Genomic DNA, 13,172 nt, shown 5'->3' on the forward strand with positions numbered 1-13,172 from the left:
GCCTTCAATACAGTTGATGCCTTGAAGTTCACTGATAATTCACTTTAATGGAAATAAATAGCCTGAAACTCATAAATAATTCACTTTCACTTTGACTCACTTTTTCAGTGATTCACCTAATAGCCTCAACTCCTAATCACATGCTTGAGACTCACTTTTACGGTTTGACACATGATGCTGGCTGTTGGTTTCTGAATTTTGGTTCTTTTTGGAAGAACCCGGTGTGTGTCTGTGTCTGTGTGCTTGCTTTCAATTGTGTCCAACTTTCTGTGACCCCATGAACCGCAGCCCACCAGGCTCCTCTGTCCCTGGGATTCTCCAGGCAAGAATACTGGAGTGGGTTGTTATTTCCTTCTCCAGGGGATCTTCCCAATCCAGAGATCAAGCCCGTGTCTCTGCCATCTCCTGCATTGGCAAGCAGATTCTTTACCACCAGTGCCCCCTGGGAAACCCCTTTTAGACCATTCAGCCCCCCTGTCTACTATAGCCCCCAGGATCCTTCCCAAGTTGTAGGTCAGACTTCCTGGGCTCCCAGCAGGATTCACCCCAGTTAATCTTCCCGACAGCCACCATGGAAGCCCACCACGTTCAAACCTTGTAGGTATTGAGAAGTGAACACAGTCAGCTTCATCTCTTTACCTTCCTCCTCCCAGAGCCATCACTGGCAGACCTCTTGCCAAAGTCAGAACTTGGCCTTGGGAGCGTGACCTCCAGTGTCTTTCCCATTGGCTTGACCTTTTAATCCCTCAGCCGTCCTGACCAAAAGAGGGAGTAGTCACAATAGAAAATGTAGTTCTGGCATTACTGAACTGGAAGACTGGAGTCTTCCCAAACTCCAGTTATTCACTTAGTCTGTTCACATGGATCTCGGCTCCCATTTCCCACTTGGCATAGACTGCTATCCTAAAGTCTCACCATGTGGGACTTCCCTGGCGGTCCAGCAGTTTAAGATGCTACACTGCCACGGTAGCGGGGGTGGATTTGATCCCTCATCAAGGATCTAAGCTGCATGGTGTAACCAGAAAGTAAAAAAAAAAAAAAACAGGACAATTCTAAAAATAAAGTTTATTTTTGAAGGGCTCAAAAAAGCAAGTTACAAAAAGCTATAATTCTATTATGTATCTATATAAGCAACACTTAAAAAAAAAAAAAAGCTAGTCTGTGTGTCCTTGTATTTCTGCTGTATAATAAGCACAGGTACATAATGGTTGTGTAGCTATAGAACTGTGCAGTACAACAGCCACTGGTCACATAAAATAAGTAACATTTCCTCAGTCAAACTGGCCACATTTCAAGTGCCCAATAGCTAGGACGAGTGTCAGTATCTCGGACAGTGCAGATGTAGAATGTTCCCATCACGGCAGATTCTTTTGGACAGCACTGCCCTAGGATATCTGAGTGTATATTGCCGTACTGAAAGGACACTGACACCAGACTGATCACCTCTGGAGAAAGGAGTTCACTTTTTATCCCATATCCTTCTGTATTAATTCATTTTTTCATCCTATATTCTCCCGTATTCTATTTTTTAACTTATTAACTTGATTTAAATCGTGTTTAAAATTTTTTATTGAAGCATAGTTGATTTGTTTTCATTGCTCAGTCATGTCCGACTCTTTGCGACCCCGTGGACTGCAGCACACCAGGCCTCCCTGTCCTTCACCATCTCCCAGAGCTTGCTCAAACTCATGTCCATTGGGTCGATGATGCCATCCAACCATCTCATTCCCCTTCGCCCCTTCTCCTCCTGCCCTGTCTTTTCCAGCATTAGGGTCTTTTCCAATGAGTTGGCTCTTCACATCAGGTGGCCAAAGGATTGGAATTGATTTGTATATTTTCTATTTTTAGAAAATATTTTTATTTATTTTGGCGTTTATGTATTTTCTATATTTAGGAAATATTTATTTAGAAAATATACTTATATATTTAATTTTTATAGTTGATTTATATATTTTCTATGATATACAGCACATATTTTTGTTTTTGTAGTTTTAAATATTTTTCAAACTACAAAATATTTTTTATGAGCACATAGTTTTGTTTTTGTAGTTTGAAATATTTTGTACTTTAGTTTTAAAATATTATGCATTAAAAAATGGTGCATCAGATATTGTTTAGACGAGTTATTTTCCTTAGTATTTCTATCATTTTCCATGTGTCTAGTAGAGGAAATATTCATTTACCCAAACTTAGCACTGAAAGACTGCTCAAAAACTTTGGCATTTGACAGTTGAATAATTACAATATCAACATGTCTTTTTCCTAAATTGTACCTTGATTTTTAAAAAATAAATAACGGAGGCACGTATAGGAGATAACTTCTTCCTGCCTCTCAGATTTTGAATTTAAATTCCCGATTGAAATGAAACTGACCTTCCATTGTCTCTATCATTTCCAGTTATCCTCTCCGATACTCCTCACAGGGAAAGCTTCATTATTTTTCAGTGGGCTGGGCATTTTTAGACAGGTATATGTTTGCATGAATGAATTTATTTGTGTATTTTTAGAAAATGCTAGGAGGGGGACATCCCTGGTGGTCTAGTGCTTAGGAATCTGCCTTGCAGTGCCTGGGGCTGCGGGTTCGATTCCCTGGCTGAGGAACTAAGATCCCAGGTACCCTGGTGCGGCTGAGCCCATGCGCCACAGCTACTGAGCCCGGAGCCACAACAAAAGATCCCACCTGCTGCATCTAAGACCTGCGCAGCCAGATAAAATTTTCTAAGAAAGACAATGCTGGGAAGATGGGCTTGTTAAATACGGATCAAATAAAGCCATACAACAGTCCCCAGTGTGGAAAACAATATATTAATTTATTTCCAAGAAAACAACATGGAACATCATCGAAAACAAAATTTTCAGGGCATCTCCATGGGCCTGCAGAAACCCACTAGTTCAAACATTAAACTCTCCCAACATTAAAGTATTTGAGACACAGAAGAAATGACCAACAGACATGTAAACATCTTCTATTCCAAAAGATTTCTTCTTCTGCAAGAGGAAGATCCAGTGTAAAGCTCCTCAAGTGGTGTGATATAAGTTTAAAAAAAAAGGTGATTTTAAATTCTGCCTTTAGCTCCGGGTGTGTTCCCTACCCCTTGACTTTTCGTCACCCAGTGCACTTCCATCTCTCTCGGCAACAGGAAAAAGGACAGATTTTACTTCAAAATCATTAAAAGTCATTAAATTCAAGGTCATTAAATATGATTAAGGGCTTCCTTAAGTTAAATATGATTAACATTCAACAGGCACAACTGCAGAAAAAGTAACATTGCGTGGATTAAATGTATCATTAGTCGTAGTTGCTGTTTTTCATTAGAATAAATAAATACCAAGGAACTGGATGGAGTACAAAAGGAGACTTCACATTTTTTGGACGTGACAGGACGTTTTCTCAGTGTGAACACTGAAACCGTTCTGGGATGCTAAGTATGGCTTCACTTCACCCTCTCGAGATGCTCCACCTTAGGAAATGAACTAAGGAGACCAGTAAGAGAAGCCTGATTCTCAGAGCACTTGTTTTCTCATGCTTACTAACAACCTCTCTAAGCCTCAGTCACTTCATCTGCAAGATGGGGTAATTGTGCGAGTTTGCAAGAGCACTGTGAGATCTGAATGCCCTGAGAGGTCAAAGAGAAAGCAGGTTGCCTAGAAAACAATCAGCTGTGGCCTCTGTCTCCAGCCTCCCTTCTCTCTTCAGAATATTCTGATTTAGACCTCACTTTGAAATTGGTGATATCTTGGGCCTGATATGACAATCCATAAGCCCACCACTACAGCCACTCCCTGGTGGTCTAGTGGTTAGGAGTCCGCACTTCTACTGCAGGGTCCGAGGGCTTGATCCCCGGTCAGGGGAGTTCCACATGCCTCATGGGGTGGCCGGAGCCGGGGGCGGATAATACACTTTGTGAGATTCTCTGGAGTTCTAGAGATTCTCTTTCCAATCTTGGCATTATTGCCAAGATTTTCAGAGTGAAAAAGCTTCTCACTTCTTATCTCTGCACGTGTCTGGTGTATAGTAGACACCCAAGAAATACTTATGGATTGGATGGATGAATGGGATAAAGGATAAGTGACAAAGAGGCTCTCCCACAATTGAAAGCTTTTAAAAATCCAGGCACTCCTAAGACCCCACAGGCACTGCAAAGTTACCCAGAGAACACTGTGGACTCCTTAAAGGTTCATGGGATAGAATTTGGTCTCCATTTTGCAGGTAAGATCACTTCGGTGGTGTGTGCATGCTTAGTCACTTCAGTCACGTCCTACTCTTTGTGACCCCAGGATGGTAGCCCACCAGGCTTCTCTGTCCATGGGATTTCCCAGGCAAGAATACTGAAGTGGGTAGCCATTTCCTTCTCTATGGGATCTTCTCGACCCAGGGATTGAATCCAGATCTCCTGTGTCTTCTGCATCACAGGCAGATTCTTTACCACTGAGCCATTGGGAAAGCCCCACTTTGGTGGGGGTGCAGGCAAAAAAGGGAAGTGATTTATCCTGAAATAGTCAAGGCTTGAGGCTATACCCATGCAATAGCACTTCCCCTCTTGAAATATCTTCATTCTTCAAGAACTTTTCCATGTTCTCAATGGAAAATGATGGACGAGGGGTCAGAGGACACTGACAAATATTCAAGAAGCGAACTACCTGAGAATCTTTTACTGAAGTAGCAGGCAGTGACGGCTGTCTTAAATTTGGTCTCCTGTGAATAACTTTACATTCTATACAGAATGTAAAGAATGTAAAAAAAAAACAACCTGTAGGCACAGGAAACTTGAAAATGTTACTGTTGAAACTCAGGAACAAGACCAAGTTCTCAGTTCTAGCAGGTCAAGTTCTAAAGGAGACTGGAGAGTCACCTGAAAGCAGTTTCTATGCCGACGTGCAGCTGAGCAAAGAGCAGGGGAGTCCATTCGTGTGAGGCTACAGATCTGTGATAAAAGATTCCTTCTTCAAAGCAACTTGATTCTTATTTCCCTAAATAGTATTATCTACCATTCTCCTTTTCATGCGAACATTTATATACGATGAGGGTCTGATGCAAAGATCTGAAAACAGTTCAATTTATCACAGATCGGGACATGAGCCTGAAAGAGCGGTGAACCTCAAGAAACTGCCAGAGTGGCCTAAGAACCAGTATCACCATGCAAGCATCCTGACAGCACATTTCACAGTGTCTAGCGGACATTTTGACGTGTAATTATGTAGTCAGGTCCTGAAGCTATAACCTTGGCCCTGAGACTGTTCATATAACCCAGGCAAAGTTTTTCTCCCAAAGAAAGGCTCTCCTTCCCAGAGGCAATTTCCCTTTAGACTGTGAGTGGCTGTAGATCAGAAATGCCAGCTGGGCTGTATTGCAATTTCACTCTGATTCAGGGTTCTTTCTCGAAGCCTCAGTTCCAGGCATTCCACAGTGAGGGGGTATGCAGTGAGCTCAAACTTGTTTGCAAAGAGGCTTGACGAATTAATCAACCACTTTAAGTCTCCATTGCCATAGATACAAATGTCATGGACATAGTGGCCTGTAATAGGAGAGAACAAGAAAACAGTCAAAATAGGCTTGTTTCCATGTCAACAGGGGTGAGCTTGCAGAACAGTAGGTTGTCCAACTGACTGCTGCAGGGCTAGGACTGTGCCAAGCGCTAGGGGATTCCGATGAAGTAGGATTGCGTCAGCCCAGCCCACAAGGAAGTTAAACTTTCTATGAGGAGACAAAGATACAAATATGTACTTACAGAAAATGAGAGTTAAGTAGTCCAAAGGAAAAACACAATAGGGATCACAAGGCAATTCACGCATTATGAACTTTGGGTTTCACAGATGAGACGTCCTATACGTAGACAGATGGGAGGGGTCTTTGTGGGCTGAGTTGGTTGGGTCTCTTCCCTGGGCTATCCAAGAGCCTACTTTATTATGTATGAGGCTTTTTGTGTGTTTTTTTTTAAATTAGGAACTTTTGGCCTCGCTGCAAAGCATGCAGGATCCCAGTTCCCCAAGCAGGGATCGAACTTGAGTCTCCGGCATTGGAAGCTTGGAGTCCTAACCACTGGACCACCAGGGAAGGCCCTATCTCTCCTCTTAAATGGGGAATAAACATCACCCGCGTGTCACCTATGAACTCCTAATCCTCTCCAAGTCTTCTCTATCGTAATCCAGGGCAAGCCTACTCTTCAGTACACTCGGCCCTTTTCCCCCTTCCTTCCACACCCCACATCCAATCTGGCAGCAACCTTGTCAGCTCAACCTTCAAAATATTAATGCAATTTGACCACATTTCACCCCCTCCGATACCTCCATCCTAGTCAAGCTGCCTCCATCTTCCTGTCTGACTGGTTCCCAGTGCCTCCATTTATTTTAAAAAATTTACTTTTAATTGGGGAAAACTGCTTTACAATGTTGTATTGGTTTCTGCCACACGACAAGGCAAATTAGCCATAACTGTACATGTATCACCTCCCTCCTGAGCCCGCCCCAGCCCCACCTCTCCAGGTCATCACAGAGCCAGCTACGTTCTCCGTTTGTCCCACTCTCTCCTTCCCCCCGTTTCCATAAGTCCAGTCTCTATGTCTGAGTCTGCATTCCTTCCCTGCAGATAGGCTCGGCAATTCCGTTTTTGCCTGTTAGCATATTCCCAGCACAGCAGCCAGAGTGGCTGTTTTAAACGTAAGCGCTGAAGATGTGTCTGTTGCTCAAAACCCTCTGATGGCTTCTTGTCTCATTTGGAGAAAAAGCCAAAATCCTAGCAATGGCGTTCAGGACTCCTCAGAGTCTGGCCCTCCTCACCCGGACTCACCTCTCACCACTTACTCATTCAGTTATAACCCTTAATAATCTTCACATCAGTCACACTGGCCCCCTCGCTGGTCCTGAGCAACCCAAGCATCCGTGTTTGCCCTTCCTCCCCCGGACCACGCCCTTCCACCATACATCCTCAAGGCTCCCTCTGGCACCACTCAGGAATCTACTTCAAGGCCATCCTCTCAGTGAGGCCATTTCTGACCTCCTTTCCTTCTTCCCTGATTCATTTTCCTTTTGGTACTCATTACCAACACACATGTTTCTTTGTTGTTTTTCTCCCCAGACTAGAATATAAGCTCAGGAGTTGAAATTTGAGACCACTGTGTTTACTTCTGTGTCCCCTAAATCTACAACAAGTGCGAGTGCTCAGTCAAGTCCGACTTTTTGCAACCTCTTGGACTGTAGCCCGCCAGGCTCCTCTGTGCATGGGATTTTCCAGGCAAGAATACTGGAATGGATTGCCATTTCCTTTTCCATGGGATCTTCCCAACCCAGGGATCAAACCCATGTCTCCCGAGTTGTAGGTGGATTCTTTACTGCCAAGCCATTGAGTAAGCCACATTTGGAACAGTGCCTGGTAAATATCAGATGTTAAATTAATAGTTATTGAATGAAAAGTGTAGAGAAGGATGAGTGGAGAGTTCACAGGTGGGTAGAATTGGGAAGCATCTCAAGATGGATGGGAAAGCTTCAGGTGGAAAAATGCAGAGAGGGGAATTTTCTGCTACAAAAAAGAGTTTGCTGGGGAACAGGTTCAAAACAAGGAAGCTGTAAGAAGTTTGCACTCTTTCCAGATTTGTTTGGCATATGGTAGAACTACTATGGTTGACTGTCTTAAAATAGATGAAAGGTTTGGGCCATTTTTATACCTTTTTTTTGAAAGGGTTGGAGAAATTTAATAGAAGAATCAAATGATGAAATAGATTTCAGCAAGATTAATTTCGCAGAGCTTTGCAAGGTACATTAAGAACCAATCAAGAGACTGTAGTAATCGTGTAAACCAGAGAGTTTGTTTGAAGTTAATGGTTGCCATGAGTGGGAAAGGAAAGCTATTAGAGACAGAGTACAGAAGGACCGATGGGACTTGATAATTAACTCAATGTGGCTGGGAAGAGAGACAGGAGACAGTGAAAATCACTGGAGAAAGAAGCCAGAGTTCGGGGGATGTTAAAGAATAACCTGGTGGTAGGTGAGAAGAACTTGGTACACAAACAGCACACCCATGCTTAAGAAATGAAAGTGAACAGGAGAGAAGATTTAGGGCTGGGTCGTGTAGAGAGAGCCTAGACAGCTTGGTCTTGAGGACAGAGGCAGAAAATACATCTTGGCAGAGAGAAGGAAAAGAACCAGCAGAGACAGAGTCACTCAGAATGCAAGAGAGCGACGGCATAACTGAGATGGACCCACACATAACTGAGGCCCGATGGGGACCTTGGTTGGGAGGATGGGTCACTTTTCTTCTTGAAACAGGAAGCAACAATGTGAGAAAGGGTCCCAAATGCCCTATGATGGGGACTTCCCTGGTGGTCCAGTGGTTAAGAATCCACCTCCCAATGCAGGGGACGTGAGTTCGATCCCAGGTCAGGGAAATAAGATCCCACATACCAGATCCCGAATTCCACAATGAAGATTCTGCAATTAAGACACAATGCAGCCGCCCCCACCCAAAAAAAACCCCAAAATGCTCTAAGATGGAGGAAAGGGATGACCTGATAAAGGAACTGATAAGGTGATTTTAATCAAGTGTCTTCAAAGTTCTTCCCAAAGTTGAAATGATCACCTTTGGAGAGTAGAGAGGCTGTTTCAGCACAAGATTAGGAGTTTAAAGGTGAGCCAAAAAGCTGAAAATGTGTATACCATGAAGAGTACCAGGACAATAATGACGTAAATAAAAGAACAAGCGGGAAGCCAGAGGGAACAGCTGAAGGGAGATGGTGGGTGAGTTTAGGACAGTTCTGGAGCATTCTTCAGCAGTGTTCTGCCTAGGGAATGGCAAAAAGCAGATGACAGTAATGATTATGCGTAGGAACCAGCCTCCTAGGATTAAATGCCAAGGGATAAAAAAAAAAATATATATATATATATATAAAATAAAAAAAATGCCAAGGGAACCTAAAATGTTTGAGAGAACAGCATGAAAAGCTGACACAGTACACAGGCTAGACAAGAGGTCCTCATAAAGAACCCGTAGGAGGAGGGAGCCAGAAAGCTGAATCTCTGGAAGTCCCAATTTTAAAAAAGCAAACACATCTAACATGACAACATCATATTTTAGATGTGGGGTTATGGGAATGAACAAACCGGTCAAAAACCCCAGCATTGCTGGGTCTTCTATTCTGTTCTGGGGAAGAAAGACAGTAAAATATATAGCATATAAGTTGGTGAAGGAAGACGAAGAGATTGGAATCAGAGATGGGAGCTCCACATTCAAGACCACAGGTCTAGAATGGTACTCTGTGATTCTAAATGCTAACAAGGCTTGAAAGTGGCTACACGCACAGGTTTGGAACTAATACAGCCAAGGGGACAAGATCCAGATGGTATTACTGACTTGCTGGGTTGACATAAATTTCTACCTCCTCTGTCCAGACTGTGCCTTTTTCTTTTCTCTGTATAGTGGTTTGGGGACAAATATTTTAAATGCTAACAGTTTAAGGCTTTCAAATGGCATAACGGGTAATAAGAGTAGAAAAAACTGAGCCATTTGTTTGAAGAGGGCAGGCTGGGCTACCCAAACTTTGAACCCTATGCAGTTCCTGGCTAGAGGCTACTTTCACGGCCCCACCTGTCATGTCATCATGACATGTTGTTGTTGTTTAGTTGCTAACCCATCAGTCTCCTCTGTCCGTGGGATTTCCCAGGCAGAAATACTGGAGCAGGTTTGCCATTTCCTTCTCCAAGGGATCTTCCTGACCCAGGGATGGAACTTGCGTCTCCAGCATTGGCAGGAAGATTGTTTATCACTGAGCAACCTGGGGAGCCCAAAAGTCCTTACAAAAAGGCAAATCTGACGAGTCTATACCTTCTCTACTGAGGCAGGTCCTGGATACAGGCGATGTCAGGGAGACTGAAGGTATGTCTCTACTTGGGCGGGGAGTGCACGTGGCTGATACACAATGGACACGAACCTCTGCAGGGAGCGGGGTGGGCGGGGGAGGGCTTGGCTGCAAAGTAATCTCATCACATGGGTCCATGCTGTAGATGTTGACGTCTTCAAGTGCTACAGCCAGAGAAGAGGAGGAGAAGCAGATTGGAAGATGACCGTAGTGGCCCTAGAGGCCAAGTGATAGGGGTTACAGAAGGATGTGGAGAAGACAGCTTATCCCAAATACTGGGACCCTCACTGATGGAGATGGTCCATTTTCTAAGGAAGACCCAGGAGATCAAAGTGCACAATACCCACCTCTCCATTTTCCTCTCCCCACTAGGAGGGCAGGCTATGCAGGCAGGTGGCAATGAGCTGTCCTCTGGGGAAAACGTGGGCCAATTAAGGTAAAGACATGAATATACTTGCAGAAAGACTGTGCAGGGACACAAGGATGCTGGCCTCTATAATGGGGGGAGGACCTCAAGAGACACGCCTGGGGAGGAGCATGAGCGTGATGGAGAGCTGGCGAGACGCAGCAATCTGGAGTTTTGATCTGAAATGTTGCCATTTCTCTTCTTCATAGAGAAGGAAATAGCAACCTACTCCAGTGTTCTTGCCTGGAGAATTCCATGGACAGAAGAGCCTGGCAGGCTACATTCCACAGAGTCACAGAAAGTCGGACACTACTAGGTGAAAATATTATTATTATTTATTGTCTGAAATGTTAGGTGTAGAATAAAAGGACTAATAAATGAAGCTATAAATTGAATGGCGGGGGGGAGGAGGCCAAACTTTACAGGGCAAACCTTCCTATTCACTCACTCAACTGTTCGCTTCATCACTCATTCACTGAATATATATTTACGGCCTTCTTTTACAGACTGCATTGTATTTCCCCCAAATTCACATGTCGAAGTCCTAACCTCCAGCACGTCAGGATGGAACTGTGTTAGATGTAGGGCCCTTAAAGAGATAACTGAGTTAAATGAGGTCTAATGGATGGCCCTGATCCAGTAGGACTGGGGTCCTTATAAGAAGCGATTAGGACACAGACACACGCAGAGGGTAGGTCACGTGAGCACACGGGGCAAAGATGGCTGTCTGCAAGCCAAGGGGAGAGGCCCCAGGAAAAGTCAAAGCTACTGCCACTTCGAGCCTCCGACTTCCAGCACCCAGGACTGTAAGCGAAGAAATGTTGGTGGTTTAAACCACTCAGTCTGTGGTACTTTGTTATGCTCGCTCTCGTCAACAAATACGCACGCCTGCCATGTACCAGGCCAGAGTCTTAATGGTATATACACCAAGACTGATGAAAAGTCTTCTTCACAGCTACTTGTCTTCTAGTTCTTATGCATTGAGAGGGGCAATCTCTCTTGTTGCTGTCACCTGCCATCATACCGGAGCAAATACCTCCACGCCACCTGGAAACCCATTGGTGGAGGGAGCAGAGGCTGATGTGAGGGAGGGGGCTCCATGGAGAGAAGATGACATCACTTCTCATCCTGACCACTTGCTCCTCCTAACTGCTGCACCCTCAAAAGGGACAGAAAGAGGAAGGAAGAAGAAGAAGAGAACAGAAACTAGCAAGAGGAAAGTACCATTATAATTTGAGCCTAACTCTACATCTCCCTAGGTAATCAGAGGACAGAGAATGTCTTTCAGTTCAGCTCAGTTCAGTTCAGTCGCTCAGTCGTGTCCAACTCTTCGCGACCCCATGAATCGCAACACGCCAGGCCTCCCTGTCCATCACCAACTCCCGGAGTTCACCCAGACCCAGGTCCATCGAGTCAGTGATGCCATCCAGCCATCTCATCCTCTGTCGTCCCCTTCTCCTCCTGCCCCCAATCCCTTCCAGCATCTTAAACTTGGGACTCTCCTGGTGGTCCAGTGGTGAAGCATCTGCCTGCCAATGCAGGGGATACAGGTTCGATCCTTGGTGTGGGAACCAGGATCCCACTTGGTGCAGGGCAACAAAGCCTGTGCTCCACAAGAGAAGCCACCGCAACTAGAGAATAGCCCCTGCTCACCGCAACTAGAGAAAGCCCACGCACGGCAAGGAAGACTCGGTGCAGCCAAAAATAAATAAATATTTTAAAAAATGAATACTACCTAAAAAAAAAACACATTAACTTTTCAAGGACTGTGCCTCTAGTTACTCTGTTTAATAATTCACAGGCTGTCTAAATGAACCAGCAGGTCTGTCTGTGAGAACCCCTGTATTCCACAGCTCCTTTCATGCCAACACCAACAAGCAGAGTGGCCTCAAAGTTTGAAAAGAATGCCTCACCGTGGCAGCCTCCGTGTTTATCTTCCATGTCAAGCCACTTCACAGCTCTGAGGTCACCAGCCCAGGATGCATTTGGCATGGAGCCAGGGACACCTGCAATGTTCATAAAGAAGAAAAAGCAGAAATAAGAGCCTGAGCTTCCAAGGCATGCTCATTTTCTCAGTATAGTTTCTTTCACATCAGATTTCTCATCATTGGTACAAATCCCCAAAGGCTTGTCGTGAGAACTGTTGGTAGTTACGAACCTAGACTTCCCTTGTAAAAAGAGTCTATTTTTCTTTTTTTTCATTTTTCATTTCTTACAAGCCTGCAAGAAATGCCATTGGATGAAACCACAGTGCAGATGGAAAAGCTGAGAATTTTCTGGTATCTCAATTGAATCTTAATTGAATTTACTTAAAAACTTCTTATTAGTGTATAGATAATTTACAATGTTGTGTTGGTTTTTCGTGTACAACAAAGTGAATCAGTTTACATACATATATATCCCTTCTTTTTTCAGACCCTTTCCCCATATAAATTATCACAGAATATTGAGTAGAGTTCCCTGTGATATACAGTAGATCCTTGTTGTTCGGGTTCTTATTAGTTATCTATTTTATATATAGTGGTGTGTATATGTTAATCCCAATCTCCCAATTTATCACTCCCCCCATGTTTCACCCTTTGATAACCATAAGCTTAATTTTGAGACCTGCGAGTCTGTTTCTATTTTGTAAATAAGTTCATTTGTATCATTTTTTAAATTAGGTTCCTCATGTAAGTGATATAATATGGCATTTGTCTTTCTCTGCCCAACGTATGCCACTTAATATAATCTCTAGGTCCATCCATGTTACTGCAAGTGGCATTATTTCATTCCTTTTTACGGCTGAGTAATATTCTACTACTAGTAATATTCTACTAGATACGGTAGCCATATCTACCAACCTAGACAGCATAATGAAAAGCAGAGACATTACTTTGCCAACAAAGGTCCGTCTAGTCAAGGCTATGGTTTTTCCA

The 13,172-nt window shown here is 43.8% G+C and overlaps 1 protein-coding gene and 1 long non-coding RNA gene across 3 annotated transcripts in view; one reads left to right on the top strand and one right to left on the bottom strand.

The window, feature by feature from the left end:
• Window positions 1-2,792: 2,792 nt before the first annotated feature.
• GCNT2 (glucosaminyl (N-acetyl) transferase 2, I-branching enzyme (I blood group)) overlaps window positions 2,793-13,172 on the bottom strand; it is a 95,321-nt gene continuing 84,941 nt past the window's right edge. For both annotated transcript variants that reach the window (NM_001435141.1, NM_001435142.1), the window contains 2 exon segments: window positions 12,168-12,260; window positions 2,793-5,516 (listed from right to left, as the gene is read on the bottom strand). In NM_001435141.1, coding sequence (NP_001422070.1) covers window positions 5,326-5,516; window positions 12,168-12,260 — 284 coding nt within the window. In that variant the 3' untranslated portion in view covers window positions 2,793-5,325.
• On the top strand, window positions 6,719-13,000 carry LOC132343657 (uncharacterized). Its single transcript, XR_009492594.1, has 2 exons — window positions 6,719-10,570; window positions 10,761-13,000. It is a non-coding gene; the product is annotated as an uncharacterized lncRNA (long non-coding RNA).

Source organism: Bos taurus, chromosome 23 (assembly GCF_002263795.3).
Source record: "Bos taurus isolate L1 Dominette 01449 registration number 42190680 breed Hereford chromosome 23, ARS-UCD2.0, whole genome shotgun sequence".
Classification (NCBI taxonomy): domain Eukaryota; kingdom Metazoa; phylum Chordata; class Mammalia; order Artiodactyla; family Bovidae; genus Bos; species Bos taurus.